This window comes from Bufo gargarizans, chromosome 2 (genome assembly GCF_014858855.1).
Source record: "Bufo gargarizans isolate SCDJY-AF-19 chromosome 2, ASM1485885v1, whole genome shotgun sequence".
Taxonomy (NCBI): domain Eukaryota; kingdom Metazoa; phylum Chordata; class Amphibia; order Anura; family Bufonidae; genus Bufo; species Bufo gargarizans.
In genome coordinates, this window is record NC_058081.1 from 151,992,706 (window position 1) to 152,015,100 (window position 22,395).

Consider the following 22,395-nt stretch of genomic DNA (forward strand, 5'->3'; position numbering starts at 1 on the left):
GGGGTGATCAATTACAGAGGAGTGATCACCCATATAGACTCCCTGATCACCTCCGTCATTGATCACCCCCCTGTAAGGCTCCATTCAGACGTCCGTATGATTTTTACGGATCCACGGATACATGGATCGGATCCGCAAAACACATACGGACGTCTGAATGGAGCCTTACAGGGGGGTGATCAATTACAGAGGAGTGATCACCCATATAGACTCCCTGATCACCTCCGTCGTTGATCACCCCCCTGTAAGGCTCCATTCAGACGTCCGTATGATTTTTACGGATCCACGGATACATGGATCGGATCCGCAAAACACATACGGACGTCTGAATGGAGCCTTACAGGGGGGTGATCAATGACAGAGGGGTGATCACCCATATAGACTTCCTGATCACCCCCTGTCATTGATCACCCCCCTGTCATTGATCACCCCCCTGTCATTGATCACCCCCCTGTAAGGCTCCATTCAGACGTCCGTATGATTTTTACAGATCCACGGATACATGGATCGGATCCGCAAAACACATACGGACGTCTGAATGGAGCCTTACAGGGGGGTGATCAGTGACAGGGGGGTGATCACCCCATATACACTCCCTGATCACCCCCTGTCATTGATCACCCCCCTGTAAGGCTCCATTCAGACGTCCGTATGATTTTTTACGGATCCATGGATACATGGATCGGATCCGCAAAACACATGCGGACGTCTGAATGGAGCCTTACAGGGGGGTGATCAATGACGCAGGTGATCAGGGAGTCTATATGGGTGATCACCCCTCTGTCATTGATCACCCCCCTGTAAGGCTCCATTCAGACGTCCGCATGTGTTTTGCGGATCCGATCCATGTATCCGTGGATCCGTAAAAAATCATACGGACGTCTGAATGGAGCCTTACAGGGGGGTGATCAATGACGAAGGTGATCAGGGAGTCTATATGGGTGATCACCCCTCTGTCATTGATCACCCCCCTGTAAGGCTCCATTCAGACGTCCGCATGTGTTTTGCGGACCCGATCCATGTATCCGTGGATCCGTAAAAAATCATACGGACGTCTGAATGGAGCCTTACAGGGGGGTGATCAATGACGAAGGTGATCAGGGAGTCTATATGGGTGATCACCCCTCTGTCATTGATCACCCCCCTGTAAGGCTCCATTCAGACGTCCGCATGTGTTTTGCGGATCCGATCCATGTATCCGTGGATCCGTAAAAAATCATACGGATGTCTGAATGGAGCCTTACAGGGGGGTGATCAATGACAGGGGGGTGATCACCCCATATAGATTCCCTGATCACCCCCTGTCATTGATCACCCCCTGTAAGGCTCCATGTAGACATTTTTTTGGGCACAAGTTAGCGGAAATTTTTTGTTTGTTTTTGTTTTTTCTTACAAAGTCTCATATTCCACTAACTTGTGTCAAATAATAAAATCTCACATGAACTCGCCATACCCCTCACGGAATCCAAATGCGTAAATTTTTTTAGACATTTATATTCCAGACTTCTTCTGACGCTGTAGGGCCCCTAAAATGCCAGGGCAGTATAAGTACATGTGACCCCATTCCGGAACGAAGACACCCCAAGGTATTCCATGAGGGGCATATTGAGTCCATGAAAGATTGAAATTTTTGTCCCAAGTTAGCAGAAAGGGAGACTTTGTGAGAAAATACCAAAAAAAACAATTTCCGCTAACTTGTGGCAAAAAAAAAAAATTCTAGGAACTCGCCATGCCCCTCACGGAATACCTTAGGGTGTCTTCTTTCCAAAATGGGGTCACATGTGGGGTATTTATACTGCCCTGGCATGTTAGGGGCCCGAAAGCGTGAGAAGAAGTCTGGGATCCAAATGTCTAAAAATGCCCTCCTAAAAGGAATTTGGGCCGCTTTGCGCATCTAGGCTGCAAAAAAGTGTCACACATGTGGTATCGCCGTACTGAGGAGAAGTTGGGGAATGTGTTTTGGGGTGTCATTTTACATATACCCATGCTGGGTGAGATAAATATCTTGGTCAAATGCCAACTTTGTATAAAAAAATGGGAAAAGTTGTCTTTTGCTGAGATATTTCTCTCACCCAGCATGGGTATATGTAAAATGACACCCCAAAACACATTCCCCAACTTCTCCTGAGTACGGCGATACCAGATGTGTGTCACTTTTTTGCCGCCTAGGTGGGCAAAGGGGCCCACATTCCAAAGAGCACCTTTCAGATTTCACAGGTCCTTTTTTACACATTTTGATTTCAAACTACTTACCACACATTAGGGCCCCTAGAATGCCAGGGCAGTATAACTACCCCACAAGTGACCCCATTTTGGAAAGAAGACACCCCAAGGTATTCCGTGAGGGGCATGGCGAGTTCCTAGAATTTTTTATTTTTTGTCACAAGTTAGCGGAAAATGATGATTTTTTTATTTTATTTTTTCCCTTACAAAGTCTCATATTCCACTAACTTGTGACAAAAAATAAAAAATTCCAGGAACTCGCCATGCCCCTCACGGAATACCTTGAGGTGTCTTCTTTCCAAAATGGGGTCACTTGTGGGGTAGTTATACTGCCCTGGCAATTTAGGGGCCCTAATGTGTGCGAAGTAGTTTGAAATCAAAATCTGTAAAAAATGGCCGGTGAATCCTAAAGGTGTTCTTTGGAATGTGGGCCCCTTTGCCCACCTAGGCTGCAAAAAAGTGTCACACATCTGGTATCGCCGTACTCAGGAGAAGTTGGGCAATGTGTTTTGGGGTGTCATTTTACATATACCCATGCTGGGTGATATAAATATCTTGGTCAAATGCCAACTGTGTATAAAAAAATGGGAAAAGTTGTCTTTTGCCAAGATATTTCTCTCACCCAGCATGGGTATATGTAAAATGACACCCCAAAACACATTCCCCAACTTCTCCTGAGTACGGCGATACCAGATGTGTGTCACTTTTTTGCCGCCTAGGTGGGCAAAGGGGCACACATTCCAAAGAGCACCTTTCGGATTTCACAGGCCATTTTTTACACATTTTGATTTCAAACTACTAACCACACATTTGGGCCCCTAAATTGCCAGGGCAGTATAACTACCCCACAAGTGACCCCATTTTGGAAAGAAGACACCCCAAGGTATTTCGTGATGGGCATAGTGAGTTCATGGAAGTTTTTATTTTTTGTCACAAGTTAGTGGAATATGAGACTTTGTAAGAAAAAAAAAATAAGAATAATAAATCATCATTTTCCGCTAACTTGTGACAAAAAATAAAAAGTTCTATGAACTCACTATGCCCATCAGCGAATACCTCAGGGTGTCTACTTTCCGAAATGGGGTCATTTGTGGGGTTTTTCTACTGTTTGGGCATTGTAGAACCTCAGGAAACATGACAGGTGCTCAGAAAGTCAGAGCTGCTTCAAAAAGCGAAAATTCACATTTTTGTACCATAGTTTGTAAACGCTATAACTTTTACCCAAACCATTTTTTTTTAATCAAAGACATGTAGAACTATAAATTTAGCGAAAAATTTATATATGGATGTCGTTTTTTTTGCAAAATTTTACAACTGAAAGTGAAAAATGACATTTTTTTGCAAAAAAATCGTTAAATTTTGATTAATAACAAAAAAAGTTAAAATGTCAGCAGCAATGAAATACCACTAAATGAAAGCTCTATTAGTGAGAAGAAAAGGAGGTAAAATTCATTTGGGTGGTAAGTTGCATGACCGAGCAATAAACCACTAAAGTTGTGGAGTGCCGATTTGTAAAAAAGGGCCTGGTCACTAGGGGGGTATAAACCTGTGGTCCTTAAGTGGTTAATCCGAAAAAAAAAAAAAATTATGTCATAATTGGCATTTAGCGGTGAAGTTAAGTTGTACTACAGCCATTTACGTGGTGTAGAAAAAGGAAATATATGTATGTCCTATTAGCCGTTCTGCGGTGAATTGTGATTGTTATATTTCTTTTTTTGGGATGTGTAGAAATAGGTAAAAATATATGTCATAATTGGCATTCAGCAGTGAAGTTACATTGTACTACAGCCATTTACTTGGTGTAGAAAAAGGAAATATACGTAAGTCCTATTAGCCGTTCTGCGGTGAATTGTGATTGTTATATTTCTTTTTTTGGTGTGTAGTTATAGGAAAAAGAATACGTCTTAATTGACCTTCTGCAGTGAACTCTAATAATTTTTTTGGGGGGGGGGTTTATTAATCAGAAAAAATATATAAATGTCTTATGTTCAGCGGTGAAGTAACATTGTACTACAGCCTTTTTTGGGGGGTATTATTTTAATTTTCAATTAATTCTTTTATTATACAGTAGGTCAGACAGACAGGTGACAGGCCCTTCAAAGGGAACGGGCAGTGGCCAAAATGTTTCTGTCGCAGGCAGCAGAAGAAGGGGGGTGGCAGCAGGAGTCACAGAGAGAGCCCTGAGCTCCCAGTATCATCTAGCGGTCGTGTATTGACCAGCAACCCAGCAGTGCTTGAATGGATGACTCGGTCTTCGACTTCGTCGCAAGTGGCATCAGACATCCCCAGCCAAGAGTTGGTGGGTTCCTCTGTTCCTCTGACACGACGCTTAGTTGGCATGACCCGGGAGCAGGCCCTTTGCCCCCACCTGTCCCGAACCTTCCTCTGTCATTTTCAGTTCCCTCAGTGCGAGAGGTATTATATGCCATAGACTCCGCTCCACTTTTCAGTGAGGACGAGCTACTAGAGGACAGTCAGCAGCTACTGCACAGGCAAAATCTGGAGGAGACATCCGTCCTTTCTCCGGTAGGCGGGCAAGTAGTGATAATAAGAGTCGCGTGGGAGCAGGTGTTGCGAGCGGTCAGGCTCCTGGCCCTGAGACCATTGAAGGGGACATCACTGACGTGCAGACAGTAGCGGATCATGATGATGATGTAGCCGATCGCACTTGGGAGCTGGGTGAAGAAGGGGCTTCATCATCATCATCAGGAGAAGAGGGTGGCAGCTTGCGCGTGAGGAAGCGGCTGAGCCAGCAGGGTGGCAGTGAGGCTGTGAGTCAGCATGGTGGCAGCAGTGGGAGGTCAGGAGCCTAATGTGCCCGGGGTATACCACCTGCTTGGCAGGAGCCTACCTGCCCAGAAAGGTTACCGGCCCAGGGATTCACAGAGACAGCAGTAGCAGACAGTCAGTGCGGAGTGTTGGGGGAAAATGCCATACTAGGCGGTGTGGCAATTTTTTGTTAGGCCGCTGGAGGAGATGAACATGGCCATTTGCCGAATTTGTGGTTAGAAGGTGAAGCGTGGCCAGGGTGCCAATGTTGGCAACACGGCCCTGCATCAACACATGCAGTGTGATCATAAAGGGGAGAACCGTGGCTCCGATGTGGTAGTTCAGCCTGCCGCAGCAACTGCTGCATCACCCAGTGGCATGCACCCAATTTCATGCAGTCAAGGCCCCACCACCTCAGCCGAAGGGAACTGTCTGTCCTTCCCATCATCTGCTGGTCCTGATGCTCCTCCTACTACTCCTTGTCAGTCATTCCATCAACAATCAATCACTGAAGCGATTGCCAAGAGACAACAGTATGCGTGCACCCATCCAATGACATAGAAGCTGAACGTGCTTCTGGCCAAGTGGCTGGTGCTGCAGTCCTTCCCTTTTCAAGTGGTGGACTCTGCACCTTTCAGAGAACTGATAGCTTGTGCTGAGCTGAGGTGGAGAGTCCCAAGCCATCATTTATTTGCAAATAAGGCAGTACCAGCCCTGCATACATATGTAGAACAGAAGGTGGGCCAGTCCTTGAGCCTGTCGGTGTCTGCCAAAGTGCATGGCAGTGCCGACGTGTGGAGCTGTAACTACGTTCAAGGACAATATATGTCCTTTACGACCCAGTGGGTAAATGTGGTTCCTGCCCAGCCACACCAGCAACTTGGCCAGGTGACGCCGCTTCTGCCTCCATGTTCTCACGCTGTTGGTCCTGCAACAATGTCTGCCTCTGCCTCCTCATCCTCCACTGTGTCCTCAGCCTCCACTGCAGGGACAATACACAGTGCTCCTCCAGCATACCACATGTGCGGGACATGGCGATGTCATGCTGTTCTGCACCTAATTTGCCTGGGCAAACGGTGTCACACAGGAGAGGAACTGCTCCGTGTCCTTCATCAAGAAATCGAATCCTGGCTTTCTCCTTGACAACTCAAAATCGGAACCATGGTGATCGACAACGGGGAGAACATGGTGTCGGTGCTGCGTCAAGGAGGGCTAAGCCATGCACATCTGGTTATAAAGCGGTTCCTGAAGTCTTCCCTCCATCTGCAAGACATCCTAAAAAATGACAAGGAAACACTGCATGCACTTCAGCCACTCGTACACCGCAAAGCACACCCTCCTTGAGCTGCAGCAGCAGAACGGCATCCCCCAACATAGGCTGATATGCGATGTTTCCACCCATTGGAATTCCCCCCTCCATATCTTGGACCGATTATATGAACAAAGAAAGGCTATAAATGATTTTTCGATGATACAGGCAGACAGAGGTACTCCCCTGTATAACTTTGATGTCAGCCAGTGGCAGCTCATACGTGACACCTGCCGTTTGCTCGGGCCCTTTGAGGAGGCCACTTTATTTGTCAGTCGCCAGGACGAACAACATCATTACACTGATTTATGTCCTGGAACAGATGCTGCTAAATCTGGCTGGCCAGGGGGCAGAAGATATGGTGACTACATCTCACGGCCACATGAGCCCTGTGGGGGCTCAACTAGAGGAGGAGGAGGACATTCGAGCACAAGCAATGTGTAGAGAAATGAGTGTTTTTTCTACACAGGTGACAGGAGAGGAGGAGCAGGAGGAGCCGCTCCAGCCAGAGGAGCTACAGGGCGATGAGGAAGACAAGTGGACCCAGTGGCAGTATACAGTAGAGATGGAGGCAGGGAGTCCCTCTGAGTCACTTGCCCAAATGGCCTGAAGCATGCTCACTTGCTTGCGTAGTGGCAGCCGAATTGTCACCATTCGGCAGAGGGATGACTACTGGTTCTCCACCATGTTAGACCCTCGCTACTGGTCGAAAAATGGGGGCCTTTTTTACACCCGCTGAGAGGGAGGACAAACTGAACTACTATCGAGACATCCTATGTAGTCAGTCGGCTGCTGCCTATGTGTGCCATCGCCCATCCTCACGCAGGTCTGACCAGGGGGGCCCTCTGCCCCCACGTTCCACTGCCATGGCTGATGGGGGAGGGTGGGGGGGCCGGAGCAGTACCAGCTCCATCAGGAGCAACTTAAGTCTAAAGTCGCTGATGAGCAGTTTTCTTCACCCCTGCCTACTGAAGAAACTATTCATCAGCAGCAGCAGCTAGACATAGAGCAGAACCTTAACCAGCAGGTTGTGGCATACTTGGAGTGCACCCTGCCACCCCACATCAACTACTGGGCAGCCAAACTTGTTTTGTGGCCGCAACTGGCCGAGTTTGCCCTGGACAAGCTTTCCAGCCAGCAGTGTGGCATCAGAGCGGGTGTTTAGTGCGACAGGGGCCATAGTTTCCCCAAGGAGAACTCACCTGTCTAGCCAAAATGTGTAGAAACTGACCTTTGTGAAGAAGAATCAGATGTGGATAGCCAGGATTTTCAAACACCAGTGCCTAATGCATAAGACTAGATCATCCATGGTGCCACAACAACACTTTGACAAAAGAGACCTGTTTCTTCTGGTTACCTTCAGCTACTCTTCTGATGCTGCCACCTGCCTGATGCCACACCTGCTGCCAGGTGCTCCTACTGCCAGCCACCATCTTCAGCTGGTACTGGTATTGCCCCCCCATCTCCCCACTCTGTCACTGGGCCACTTTGTGGTCTCCTCATGCTGCTACCACCTCACCACACTATGGTCTCCTCATGCTGCTGCTACCTCAACACTATGTCACTGGGCCACTCTGTGGTCTCTTCATGCTGCTGCCACTTCACCACTCTGTGGTCTCCTCATGCTGCTGCCACTTCACCACTCTGTGGTCTCCTCATGCTGCTGCCACCTCAACACCATGTCACTGGCCACTTTGTGGTCTCCTCATGCTGCTGCCACCTTTCCACTCTGTCATTGGGCTACTCGGTGGACTTTTTCATGCTGTTCTCCCACCCTCCCCACTCCATGACTGGGCCACTATTTTGCCTTTTTGGCCTGGTTGACATCATTTATTTGACCCTTCTTCTGATCTGTCAGAAGGAAGGAAAAATGAGACGCACAACAGATCCTGTCTATGTAGCATGTGTGAGGCCTGTATGATATGGTCCCTATTTTGCATCAGAATTGGCTTATGAATTGGTAGCCAAAAGCAGGAGTGCGTACAAAACACAGAAAACATGCAAATATTCCATTCACGTGTCATCTCTGTTTTGGATCCACTCCTGTTTTTTGGCTTTAGCAATACTGATGGATTACTGACTAAATGCTGACGAAGTGAAGGCGGATGCTCAACAGACAGGATCTGTTTTTTGGGGGTTATTGTTCTGACGAATCAGAGGAAAGGCAAAATAATCGGTGACATCAACAAAAACTTACTGCTGACACCCTCTCCAGTCGGGGAGCTCTACTTATATAAGCGTTTAATAGAACAGGTTCTGTAGACATCTATATGGAATCAGCTAAGGACGCTAACATCGACCTATAAGGCTGAGTTCACACTTGAGTTATTTGGTCAGTTTTGGCCCCATAACTGCTCAAATAAGCGAAGCAAAGAGCGACACCTGTCATCTGCATGTCATACTGACTCACAGTATTGTTTCACTATCACAGCAGACTCCCTATGTTTGTTACTGCAAGACACAGTGTTCTACACCACTATACAGTCTATCTGCAGCCAGGAAATAGCAGTTTTTTAACGTGATTCATCACAAATAAATTCGGATCGAAAATGTTCTGAAAATTCGGCGAACCGACCCAATTGAATTTTTTCGAAATTCGCTCATCTCTAGTTAGGAACATGGTATACGATATATGCAAATATTTAGGTTATAGAGAAAATATTGGCTTAAAAAGCCTGACGACAGCACTGTAAATGAGGTAAAATACTGACCTTTAAACAGTGATGTAAGGATTGCAACATCAATATCTTGTTGTTCTTCTGGTCCAGCATGGAATACAGTTATCTACAGCAGACAATCAGAAACATGTTTACCATGTGTTAAAATGTTTAAGAAGTTATAAGAGCTTCCCAGGAGTTGATTATACGGGTATTGCACCTATCCAAAAACATAACTAAGGAAGCTGATAAGTAGGCAGTAATTCTTCAAAAAGATAGGCCAGGTCACTGGTAGATGACAAATGCAGTGTATAACCTTCACAAGGAGCCTATGCTGAGAAGTAAAGTCATTTTTCCTTTACAGATCCGTCCAAGTGGGGGGAAGTTTTTTTTTTCAAAGCGCTGAACGTGTAGTCACCTGCTTGAGGACAGCTGTGATTGACAGCCGCCCTTCAGGCACTCATGATGCTGCCAAACACTGCACCAATGCTACGTTTTGGATGCTGCAAAAAACTGTCAGGAAACTTTAAGTGTTGCCAGGTGAAACAACCCAAGTGCATCATGCCCAAGAAAAAAATAAGAACAAGTAAGAAGAATATTATTTCTGGAGAAGAAAAGCAAAAACAGAAATTGTTTATGTCCATCCGGTTAAGCGCCATTCTTCACCTCTACGGGGCCTAGTGTCTTCAAAGTAGCTGATGCTTTGAAAAAAAAGCTACACTATGATGGCAAAATGAGTTGCAAAGTTAAACCGCTTCAGGCCAGGCAAATACTTGTCAGGTGGGGTCCTTTAAAAAAAAGAGATATATCTGTAGCCAGATTGTCCAGGTATTCTGTTGTACCTGCTGAGATGGGTCAAATCTTCAACATCCTATGGGTCACTCCAATGAGTGGCCGACACTCAGCCAACTTTTGGTGTTACAGGGGCTTATTATGTCTCCAAAACTCAAAGGAAATGGAACCTTCTTAAGCTCCAGCTGTGATATATTGGCAGTGATACCATCTCCCAACAGATAAGTTGGTTGGCCAAGTCTGTAGCATTGATTACACCAGGTGAATTTGCTCTCTGGAACAGGCTGGATACTCCTTCCAGGTACAAACTTGGGTTAGAGTATGAGCCAGGTAGACTCTTTGGCTCAGAGCTGGATAAAATTATGGGGACCTTATCTGATTTGAAAAGTAGATCTCTACAGCAGTCATTCTGCGAAAATAGAAATCCTTCAGATGTGAAACATCTCATATGAGGTTCCTATACTGAAACAAGATGCTTTAATAACTGATAAGGTCATTTAGGAAGGCTGTGCAGACCACAACTTCTCAATTCTGAAGAGGCCCAACTCTGCCTAATGTGGGAAGCTAAACACAGTTGAGCTGGCTGCTGGCATGGATGGGAGACCCATGCCTGCACTCAGCTGGTGCTGTTCTGGAGAAAGTAAATTGTCTTGCAGTTCAAAATGGCCAGAAAGTCATTTGCTCATTCTTTTGTGCAAATGTATCAGATATTTCTAGAAAAAAAAAAAATCTATGCTCCAGATAGAGGAACAAGGCCTTATTCTCCTGTAATTCAAGCTCCAATGTATCTGTTTGCTTGCCCATTTGTTCCTGTCTCAGGCAATGGCTAAGAATAGCTATGCAGAAAGAAACATTGTCAAGCACCTGCAATTCACAGCTCTTTTGCTCAGGAGCTCCTCAGCTACTAACACCTTTAACTGATAGTGTCCACTATAGCCTACTCTTTAAGAACACAGAAAAAATCTCTGGTTCCATGCTTTGATGATTGGCAAATAAATGCCACTACAAACTACTGTTGAGTTAGTCCAATACTTGGGTTAGACATTAGAATGGGGAAAGTTATGTCACTTTATCAAGAATTAAAATGTTTTTAGACTTTATAATAGACTCCCTTGAGAAAGTTATCACCGTTCCTCCTGCTGGGCAAATCATCATGGCGGCAGAGGGTGCAACTGCTGAGGGCAGCATCAGCAGTTACATTGGCAGCTTCTTGAGCCCCATGGCCTTGAGCCTGTGGAAACATAACCTGGACTGGTTGAACAGTAGTTGCACCCTATTATTTCAAGCTTGTCAACCCTTCAGATGGTAAAAAAAAACATCTCAGAGACGAGTGTTCCTTGATCCAGCCTGGATCCTGTTGACTACTAATATCTCTCAAAAAGGTTGAGAATCACCTCTGGAGAGGCATACAGTCTGTTGGCTCTTGGAGCCCCTTGACAGGTATTTATCCTCCAAACCTCAAATAACTTAAAGCTATAGACAACATGTAAGGCTAGACAACATGACATCAGTGCTCTATATCAACAAGCATGGTGGCACAAGATTAGAACCTCTTCTATATGAAGTGCAAAGTATCATATATGGACAGAATTGAGCCTGACCCATCTCCTGTTCTTAAATGAAGCTCTGTCAACATTGTTGCTAACTGACAGACTCAATGTCTAGCAGTCTTGGAAGAATGGTCTATGGTTTTGGGGATCTTCAAGCATATCACCAAGATTTAGGAAGAGCCACAGACTGATCTCATGGTGAGGTGACCAGATTCCTAGTGACCAGGATTAAGGGACTGTTTTCCCTTAGTCCTAACAGCAGCACAAGATTCCCACCCTAAGTACATTACTTCTTTATATTAAACACTAGGTGAGAGAGGCTAGATGTTCTTACATAGGCTCAGCATGCTTTACTTAATTAGTAATTAATTTGATTAATTAAAAATTCACTCTATCCTACTTGTACATAACGGCGGAAATGCCCCATTATTGTGCTGCTGTTAGGACTAGGTTAAAACAGATTAACTTTAGAAATCTATGCTTAAACATTCCATTTAACTGCCCCTACAGCTACACCACAGGGGAAATACTTCTAGATCGAGAGATGCTCTTTTGTAGCTGTTCTCCACTTTGATGGACTCCTCTCTATAAATTCATGATTTCCTAATAAGATATTTAAAAATGGAATTTCTTAACTGGACAATGCATTTAAGAGGAGCAGAAAGAAATCATAATTTTGTATGTATGTCATACATATTTTTCTGGAATTTGCATTCACAAACCTATGCTTTTAATACATATGGAAACTCTTTTCAGTTTAAAATCCTAGGCCATTTGTGGATTTTTTGTGTGTAGTTTCTACTGTAAGAGCTATCCTTTTATGAAGTAATCATCACCAATAATAGTCATAATACAGTATGTAACCATCGCAAATACTGAATGTACAAAAGACATTCAGGGATCATTAAACTCACTAGGTGCTTTGACTTCATGCACGCCATTAAAGTGTGGAACATATGGATAGCTTCACTCTGATTGAGGCTGAATGTTTTCTTTATGGTGGCTATAACATCGGATTGTACACCATCCAAAAGATTTCTAGGAATAAATGAGAAATATAATATTAATGCGGCAATTCAAAAGATTTGAAATAAAGAGATACAAATGGTTTCTCTTACCCTTGACTCTCTGTCTGCTTATACATATATGCCAGGAGGTCTGCTGCCCTGCCACTCCCTTCACAGACCACAACTGGCACTGGAGGTGTCTGCTGAAGATACTCATAGACTGTAAGGATAGTGTTGGGACCACCTTCTAGTATTAGAGCCACTATTGGTATTCTCTTGCCAGTCCCTAAAATATATTACAATTCTTAATTTCTAAACATTTCATTAAAGTATAACTGTCGTATTATTATTTTTTTGGAGTATTGGAATGTGGTGATTAATATCTCCTTGGTGGCCCTATTTAAACTTTTCACTGTGTATTCAATTACCCCTTAATTCCACATTTTTGTTCCCTGTACTGCCTACTTTTACCTGTGCTTAAAATAGGGTTGCTAGGCATGGTCCGTCTATCTGTTGATAGATGGAGGTCGCTGCGTGCAAGGTCACATTCCTGACAGCCAGGGACTGTAAGTAAATGATTAAAGCCAGGTCTTCCCCAGCAGCTGATAACAGTGCCTGGGCTGTGTGCACTTCTCCCTGTCCCTGCGCTTGGCAGACGCTCCCTCACTCAGCAGAGCTGGACAATGCAGAGTTGGAGCAGCGCAGACCAGGGAAGGCAGATCTGCCATCTGCTCAGTGTATAAATGAAAGCAATATGTGGTAAGAGGACCCCTTTGTGCTGCAGGAGATTAACCCTTTAGGGGGGAGGGCTCTGGTTACTGACACTTTTGGGGGGCTATTGTTACTGGCTAGTGAGGGCAGGCAGGATTAGCCTCAGGGTGAGAGCAGTGGCGGCCATCTTAACTGAATAGTGAAATTGCAGTTTTATGCAGACTGGTTGCTAAGGGCTGAATCTTATTAAAGATGGGGTAAGTCAGTCTAATAGTAACTGATTCTGGAATATCATATTATTAGTAACTACATATATGAAAATTGAAATTGGGGTCTAAGTGTGACAGTTATCCTTTAAGGGCTTGTTCACATGACCGTATGTATGTGAAAAAAATACGGATGATGTCTGTGTGCATTCCGTATTTTGCGGAACGGAACAGCTGGCCGCTAGTAGAACAGTACTATTCTTGTCCATAATGCGGAACGGAAATACGGACATACGGAAACAGAATGCACACGGAGTACCTTCGGTAACAGCAGGTTATTCCACAACAAGCATTTATCACCTATCCACACAATAGGAAATAAATGTCTGATCGCTCGGGGTCCAATCACTGGTACCATACTGATCACTTAAATGGGGATCCCAAGCTCTTATTCCTGGAGGTATTTAAATGGAACAGTGACCATACTGCACATGCACCCAGCCACTCCAATGTTTATGGGGCTGACAGAGATTAGACAAGGTTCTAGTGATCATGCGGATCCCAGTGGTTGGACCCATGGATCATACATTTATCTCCTATCTTGTGGATAAGTGCTTGTCATGGGATAATCTATTTAAACCAGTTGTAACACAAAAGTAAACAGTAAAGACAATGTTAAATCCGTTTCAAAATTCAAAATTCTGAAGAAAACTTACTTGCATGGATCTGTTGCAGGGAAATTCTGTTTTCTAATTCCCACCGTATGTGAATGTCTGCTGTGTGTTGTCTAACTGTTCCATCATCCACCAGGATAAAATGGGTGTGAAGGCTATTTAGTAGATGGAGTTTGCTCAAAGGGTTCAGTAATGTCTGATATGGAGCAACAACCTTGAAGAACACAAAGCACAATGAAAGCTACAAATATAAGAAATACAGCAAAGTGTGAAATGTTGAAGGAGTTAAGCTTACATTTCTTCCAATCAGATCCTGTCTACCATCAATTAAGCCCCATGGTGTTATGCCAATGGTGCACACCTTATGGAACAGATGGGAAGCGTGGTTCTTCAAAGCATCACCAATGTGTTCGGCGACCCCTGTAACCAAAAAGAAGCTATAGATATAAGACCAGGCAGTCTAGCTCTGCTCACAGAGCAAAGCATACTGAAAAAAATCACTATAGTACTACACCAACAATTATGCAATTCTGTTTGATCAGTTACCATTATTCACTCCTCCTGTCAATATCCAAGCTCTTGTGGTCTCTGCAGCTTTAATAAACCCCTTGGATAATGCATCTTTAATACGAGGGTGAAGGTCGAATTTCTGTGTACCACCATGTACAGAAATAAGCAGCTTTGGAAGTTGCATTTTCCATTCCTTAACCATGAGATAAAGGATGTCTTCAATTCTGCTGTCATAAGATAATCTAACAAACTACAAGGAATAGAAAACAAGACATAACTGTACATTTATTTACGCACAAGTGCTCCTGATAGTAAGATGAATGTCTGTTCTCATGATACATTATAGGAAACATACATTCCTCAATGCTGAAATTACAACACCAAGGATAAGCCATAAGGTTATACAAATCAATGAATTAGCAGGTGTTGTTAAGATCTGCACATGATCAAATTTCAAGCACCTAGCTTCAATCTGTGGCATGTGGGAGGGGCATAAAAGCCAGATTGAAAGCAAAGTTTTTTAGCCACCTGAAACCTCAAAAATCAGATCAAGTCGTGTGAAATCATTGTGTGATGCCTCCTGTTCATCGATGTGCGATTTATGGCCACTTGTCACAAACTGAGAGGGACAGAATTCTTGAACTGACAGACCTTGGTTTATCACTCCAGCAGATGACTACGCACCTAGTCCAAGATGTCACCATTGTTTAATGTTGTGCATCCCACTTGTTGGGATGAACTAGAATGACAGCAAAAAGTGCACACAGGCAAATCTATGCATGGGTGGATTGTCTAATAAGAAGAATGGTACGTAGTGATCCATTCTGTACTGCAATTGGATATGATTTCCCAAGCCTAGGATGGCAAACAGTGTCTACGCAAACTATCAGGAGGCATTTGCATGACATTGGGCTATAAGATTTTGTCAATGATAACTGGAGACTGGTCTGGAGACTAGCTGTCAACACTGTGAAGATATAGAAACATAGAATGTGTCGGCAGATAAGAACTATTTGGCCCATCTAGTCTGCCCAATATACTAAATACTATGGATAGCCCCTGGCCCTATCTTTTATGAAGGATGGCCTTATGCCTATCCCATGCATGCTTATACTCCTTCACTGTATTTGCAGCTACCACTTCTGCAGGAAGGCTATTCTATGCATCCACTACTCTCTCAGTAAAGTAATACTTCCTGATATTACTTTTAAACCTTTGCCCCTCTAATTTAAAACTATGTCCTCTTGTAGCAGTTTTTCTTCTTTTAAATATTCTCTCCTCTTTTACCTTGTTGATTCCCTTTATATATTTAAAAGTTTCTATCATATCCCCTCTGTCTCGTCTTTCTTCCAAGCTATACATGTTAAGGTCCTTTAATCTTTCCTGGTAAGTTTTATCTTGCAATCCATGTACCAGTTTAGTAGCTCTTCTCTGAACTCTCTCCAAAGTATCAATATCCTTCTGGAGATATGGTCTTCAGTACTGAGCACAATACTCCAAATGAGGTCTCACTAGTGCTCTGTAGAGCGGCATGAGCACCTCCCTCTTTCTACTGGTAATTCCTCTCCCTATACACCCAAGCATTCTGCTAGCATTTCCTGCTGCTCTATGACATTGTCTGCCTACCTTTAAGTCTTCTGAAATAATGATCCCTAAATCCCTTTCCTCAGATACTGAGGTTAGGACTGTATCACTGATTTTATATTCTGCTCTTGGGTTTTTACATCCCAGGTGCATTATCTTGCACTTATCAACATTAAATTTTAGTTGCCAGATTTTTGACCATTCCTCTAGTTTTCCTAAGTCCTTTTCCATTTGGTGTATCCCTCCAGGAACATCAACCCTGTTACAAATCTTTGTGTCATCAGCAAAAAGACACACCTTACCATTGAGGCCTTCTGCAATTTCGCTGATAAAGATATTAAACAATATGGGTCCCAGAACAGATCACTGAGGTACCCCACTGGTAACAAGACCTTGGTCTGAATATACTCCATTGACTACAACCCTCTGTTGCCTGTCCCTCAGCCACTGCCTAATCCATTCAACAATATGGGAGTCCAAGCCCAAAGACTGCACTTTATTGATAAGCCTTCTATGTGGGACAGTATCAAAAGCCTTACTAAAGTCTAGATAAGCGATGTCTACTGCACCTCCTCCATCTATTATTTTAGTCACCCAATCAAAAAAATCAATAAGATTAGTTTGACATGATCTCCCTGAAGTAAACCCATGCTGTTTTTCATCTTTCAATCCATGGGATTTTAGATGTTCCACAATCCTCTCCTTAAGTATGGTTTCCATTAATTTCCCCCACTATTGATGTCAGGCTTACTGGCCTATAGTTGCCCGATTCCTCCCTACTACCTTTCTTGTAAATGGGCACAAGATTTGCTAATTTCCAATCTTCTGGGACGACTCCTGTTGCCAGTGATTGGTTAAATAAATCTGTTAATGGTTTTGCTAGTTCACCGCTGAGCTCTTTTAATAGCTTTGGGTGTATCCCATCAGGCCCCTGTGACTTATTTGTATTAATTTTAGACAGTTGACTTAGAACCTCTTCCTCTGTAAAGACACATGCATCAAAAGATTCATTAGTCTTCTTTCCTAACTGAGGTCCTTCTCCTTCATTTTCCTTTGTAAAAACTGAACAGAAGTATTCATTGAGGCAGTCAGCTAGCTCTTTATCTTCTTCCATATACCTTCCTTCTTTTGTTTTTAATTTGGTAATTCCTTGTTTTAGTTTCCTTTTTTCATTTATGTATCTGAAGAATGCCTTATCGCCTTTTTTCCCTGACTGAGCTAATTTCTCTTCTGCCTGTGCTTTAGAAGCTCTTATAACTTGTTTGGCCTCTCTCTGCCTAATCTTATAAATTTGCCTGTCATCCTCATTTTGTGTTTTATTTTATAATTCCTAAATGCTATCTTTTTGTTTTTAATGATTTTGGCCACTTCTGCTGAGTACCACAGTGGTCTCTTCCTTTTTTTGCTTTTACTGACAAGCCTAATGCAATTTTCTGTTGCCTTCAATAGTGCCACTTTTAAGTAGTCCCATTTCTCCTGGACTCCAATGAAACTGTTCCAGTCTGATAGGGACTCGTATACCACTAATCTAATTTTAGAAAAGTCTGTTTTTCTAAAATCTAAAACTTTTGTTTTTGTGTGGTGTGACTCAGTCACTGTACTTATAGTAAACCACACTGACTGGTGATCACTACATCCTAAGCTTTCCCCTACAGTAATATCAGATACCAAATTCCCATTTGTGAATACTAAATCTAAAATGGCCTCCTTCCGGGTTGGCTCCTCCACTACTTGCTGTAGAGATAATCCCAGTAAGGAATTTAGAATATCTGTACTCCTGGCAGAACTAGCTATTTTGGTTTTCCAGTTTACATCTGGAAGATTGAAGTCTCCCATAATGATAACTTCCCCCTTCAATGTCATTTTAGCTATTTCCTCAACTAGTAGATCATCTAATTCTTTGACTTGGCTAGGTGGTCTATATATCACACCTACACGAGTTACCTTATGATTATCAAGCTGCAAGGTAACCCAAACTGACTCTAAATTGTTCTCGCTAACTTGTATCAAATTAGATTTTATGCTATCTTTCACATACAGGGCCACCCCTCCCCCCTTCTTGCCTTCTCTGTCTTTCCTATATAGAGAGAACCCTGGTATAGATATATCCCAGTCATTACTCCCCTTGAACCACGTCTCAGTAACAGCCACTACATCTATATTCTCAGATGCCATTGTAGCCTCAAGTTCATTGATCTTATTACCTAGACTGCGAGCATTTGTAGACAAGACTCTGAGCTTGTCATTTCTTACACTATCACAGAAGTCAACTACCTAAAATCTAACTTTTAATCAAAATCAGCTAAAAGATGAACATAAATGATCCCTCACTTGGGGATTGATAAACAAACAGAAGACATACACAGAAAGAATAGAGCCATATTGAGGACCAGGTAAAGGAGGGCCAATCTAGTGATATGGTCGGGCCAGACACACATGGGTCACTGAATGTATCCCTGTGATGTCCCTGTGTTATTCTCAGTCCGGAGATGGTCCCTGATGGTGGGATCACTCCGTCCCCGTGCCTTACCTAATTGTCCTTGGAAAGCCCTGATCTCAGAAAAAGACCCATATGGATGTTCGGGTCCCGAGATATCCACTATACAAACAAAAAATGTGTCCTATCGGACAGTCCAGAAAGATATCTGGATCAAACAAACAGAGTCACGACTTATACAGATGCCTAAAAAGTGGCGCTCTGAAACAGGGTCTCGACGCGTTTCCCCTCGACTATATGGTTCATCAGGAGACCAATAACATTATGATAGGTTATGATAAACACACAATGTATAGAAAATGAGTTGCCTTGTAGATTAATGGCAACAATGGTTTTTCAAAACAGTGACCGCACCAGGACTTAATCCATATAAATGGTCAGACCAACCAAAATAGAGAAAAAAAACAAAATAACTGGAGCACCTCCATGCGGCGCCGCACTGTCTGAATTACAACAGAAAGGTTTTTTTTGGTTTTTTTTTCTCTATTTTGGTTGGTCTGACCATTTATATGGATTAAGTCCTGGTGCGGTCACTGTTTTGAAAAACCATTGTTGCCATTAATCTACAAGGCAACTCATTTTCTATACATTGTGTGTTTATCATAACCTATCATAATGTTATTGGTCTCCTGATGAACCATATAGTCGAGGGGAAACGCGTCAAGACCCTGTTTCAGAGCGCCACTTTTCAGGCATCTGTATAAGTCGTGACTCTGTTTGTTTGATCCAGATATCTTTCTGGACTGTCCGATAGGACACATTTTTTGTTTGTATAGTGGATATCTCGGGACCCGAACATCCATATGGGTCTTTTTCTGAGATCAGGGCTTTCCAAGGACAATTAGGTAAGGCACGGGGACGGAGTGATCCCACCATCAGGGACCATCTCCGGGCTGAGAATAACACAGGGACATCACAGGGATACATTCAGTGACCCATGTGTGTCTGGCCCGACCATATCACTAGATTGGCCCTCCTTTACCTGGTCCTCAATATGGCTCTATTCTTTCTGTGTATGTCTTCTGTTTGTTTATCAATCCCCAAGTGAGGGATCATTTATGTTCATCTTTTAGCTGATTTTGATTAAAAGTTAGATTTTAGGTAGTTGACTTCTGTGATAGTGTTCGTAACTACAACTACCAATTCAGTATTTACATAGGTAAAAAAAAACCTTGTCATTTCTTAACCTTTGTGCTACTGGCCTCTTCTGGCATTGTTCCGGGGGGCAGTCGGACTGCTGGATTATCACTCTTTTGCCCCCCTTTCCTAGTTTAAATGCTCCTTAGCAAATACTTGGAACTGTTCACCGAGGACATTTGTTCCCTTGAGAGAAAGATGCAAACCATCTTTCTTGTACAGTTCTTTTCCATTCCAACAAGAGCTAACATGAGACACAAAGCCAAACCCTTGGTTCAGACACCATTCACCAAGCCATACATTGAATTCCTTAATGCGCATCTTCCTGTCATGCTGAAGGTTATGCACAGGCAAAACTGCAGAGAATGAAACAGTTGATGCAACCTCCCGTATAGCCTTTCCAAGTGTGTGAAAAGCTTCTTTCACCTTTGAAACCTCATTGCAAGCCAGATCGTTTGTCCCAAGATGGAGAATAACATCCACTTCCCTTTCCTGCTTTGCTTGCCTAACAATATTAAGGATCCGTCGTCTATCCCTGCTAGCGGTAGCACCAGGGAGACATCTCACAACACCATTCTCCTCAAACTTCACACCTCTTATGATGGAAACGCCCACCAACAGCTGCTTACTATCAATCCTCACCTTCTCCTTTTTGTCTTTGGCTGCAGTCTTACATACTTTAGGCATGGGAGATGATTGTTTCTCACCCACTGTGCTTGAGGCATCCTCCATGTTGCTCTTGCACTCTGAAAGTGCTGCAAATGAATTATGGAGAGCCACAGACTGTGGGACATGCCTTCTATCCACAACTCTCAGTCTACCAGAACCTACAGTAACCCATCTTCAAACCAATCCTACTCCTGGGATTATAGTGTAGGGTGGTTTAGTAAATGGTGGCCGGACCCCTCTAGTTTTCATTTCAGTTAGAGTAACAGCTCAGTGTTACATTGATTTGATCTTGGAACCAGTTGTAGTGTTCCAGGAGTCGTATTTCAATAGGACAACTTTAGGTCTCATGTTGCGCAAGCTACTATAAGCAGCTTGTGTGGCCTAAACATGCTACCATGGCCTGCAGTGTTTCCAGACTTGTCTCCCATCCAGCACATATGGGACGTCATTGGTCAGTAATTTTAAAAGGAGCTGCCAGAAGCGGATCATGATTTGCATGCCCAAGTGCATTCAGTGTGGCAGAACATTCATCAGACAACCATTAATAACCGTGCTGATACACTAGGTGGGAAGACGTGTACGTGCGTGTATTTCTGCATGTGACACTCATACTCGATACTGAATAAATCAAGACGTTTTGAATATTTTGTTTCCATTTGTTATCATTTGTCTAGCAATAACATGTCTATCGATCCTGTGATTTCCATAATTCCATGGGCGTACCGTCAATATAGGCTGCATGGCTCCGCCCCCTTTCTGAATTAAATACAGGCTGCACTTAATACAGAGATAAACACGGGCCCCTGTCCTACTCCTGATTCCTTCCCTCCTCCTTGCCATAGCTGCCTAATTTGCTGCTTATTGGCCAGCTAACACCTGACCTCTGGTCTGCTTATGCCGGCGTTAAGCTCCACAGTCCAGCGCCTGAGCAATGCGAGAGCCCACCCATCTTCAGTGCAGCCTGCAGCTGAGGCCCTGAGACCCTGCAATCTGAGAGCCTGGCTACTAGACAGTATGTATGAGTGACTGACCCAGCCAGCAGAGGCAACTGCAGCAGGATATTTTGTGAGTGACTGTTAAGAGGGTAAATAGTCACTCACACTGTGCTGCAATGTGGAGGGGGGAATATGGGGAGGGTCTGTGTGGCTTGCACTACTAGTAATAGCTTACTATAAGTGCAAGGCACACAGCAGACATACAACCCTTCCCTCAACAGCATCCCCCATAGAAATACAACTCCCACCCCCACACTTATGCTTCAAGTTCTGAGGGGCGATTCATTCCCTGCCTCTCATTGCCCTATTGCTATGTACTTGTACAGCGCTGTAATGGCACAAGCTCAGAAATTGAGCCTGAGCCATCAGCTGTTGGTGTACACTGCATCAGCTGTCAGAATTGGAGCTAGTTCCAGTTCCACCATTTTAACCCTCACGATGCTCTGTGTGAACATTGCAAACATAATATGCAATAAACATATAATGTAATGAAATGTAAAAACAAAAAACACTAAATACACTTTAATTAATTAATGAGACTTTCTTCATCAATATCACCCCAATACACCCACCCCTACTAATCAGCTGTAATGTACTTTTTATTGGGGGGGGGGGGGCCCGATTCTGAGTTTTGGTATGGGGCCCCATGATTTTTATGTACGCCACTGCATAATTGCACTACTTTTCGCTCTTGGTGTTCCAGTTTCAAAGTTGAGGAGTTTATAATCTGTTCAACCAATCATTAGATTGGGGTCTGATAACTAGGGGTGAGCGAATCGACTTCGGATGAAACATCCGAAGTCGATTCGCATAAAACTTTGTTCTAATACTGTATGGAGCTGGAGCTCCTTACAGTATTAGAATGTATTGGCTCCGATGAGCCAAGGTACCACTTGGAACCGAACCGAACCCAAGTTCGATAAATATTTTTTTACAGTACAAATTAATTTATGAAGTTATTGCTCGAAGTCTCATCAGAGCCAATACATTATAATACTGTACGAAGCTCCTGCTCTGTACAGTAATAGAACTAAGTTTTATGCAAATCAACTTCGGATGTTTCATCCGAAGTCGATTCGCTCATCCCTACTCATAACCAGATAAC

General features: G+C 43.5%; 1 protein-coding gene across 1 annotated transcript in view; it reads right to left on the minus strand.

Annotated features, from left to right (window-relative positions):
- The window catches only part of LOC122925724 (transient receptor potential cation channel subfamily M member 7-like), a 204,020-nt gene that overhangs the window by 119,554 nt on the left and 62,071 nt on the right, over positions 1 to 22,395 (minus strand). Inside the window, 6 exon segments of the mRNA XM_044277070.1 lie at positions 9,013 to 9,085; positions 12,215 to 12,338; positions 12,419 to 12,593; positions 13,941 to 14,112; positions 14,194 to 14,318; positions 14,445 to 14,658. Coding sequence (XP_044133005.1) covers positions 9,013 to 9,085; positions 12,215 to 12,338; positions 12,419 to 12,593; positions 13,941 to 14,112; positions 14,194 to 14,318; positions 14,445 to 14,658 — 883 coding nt within the window.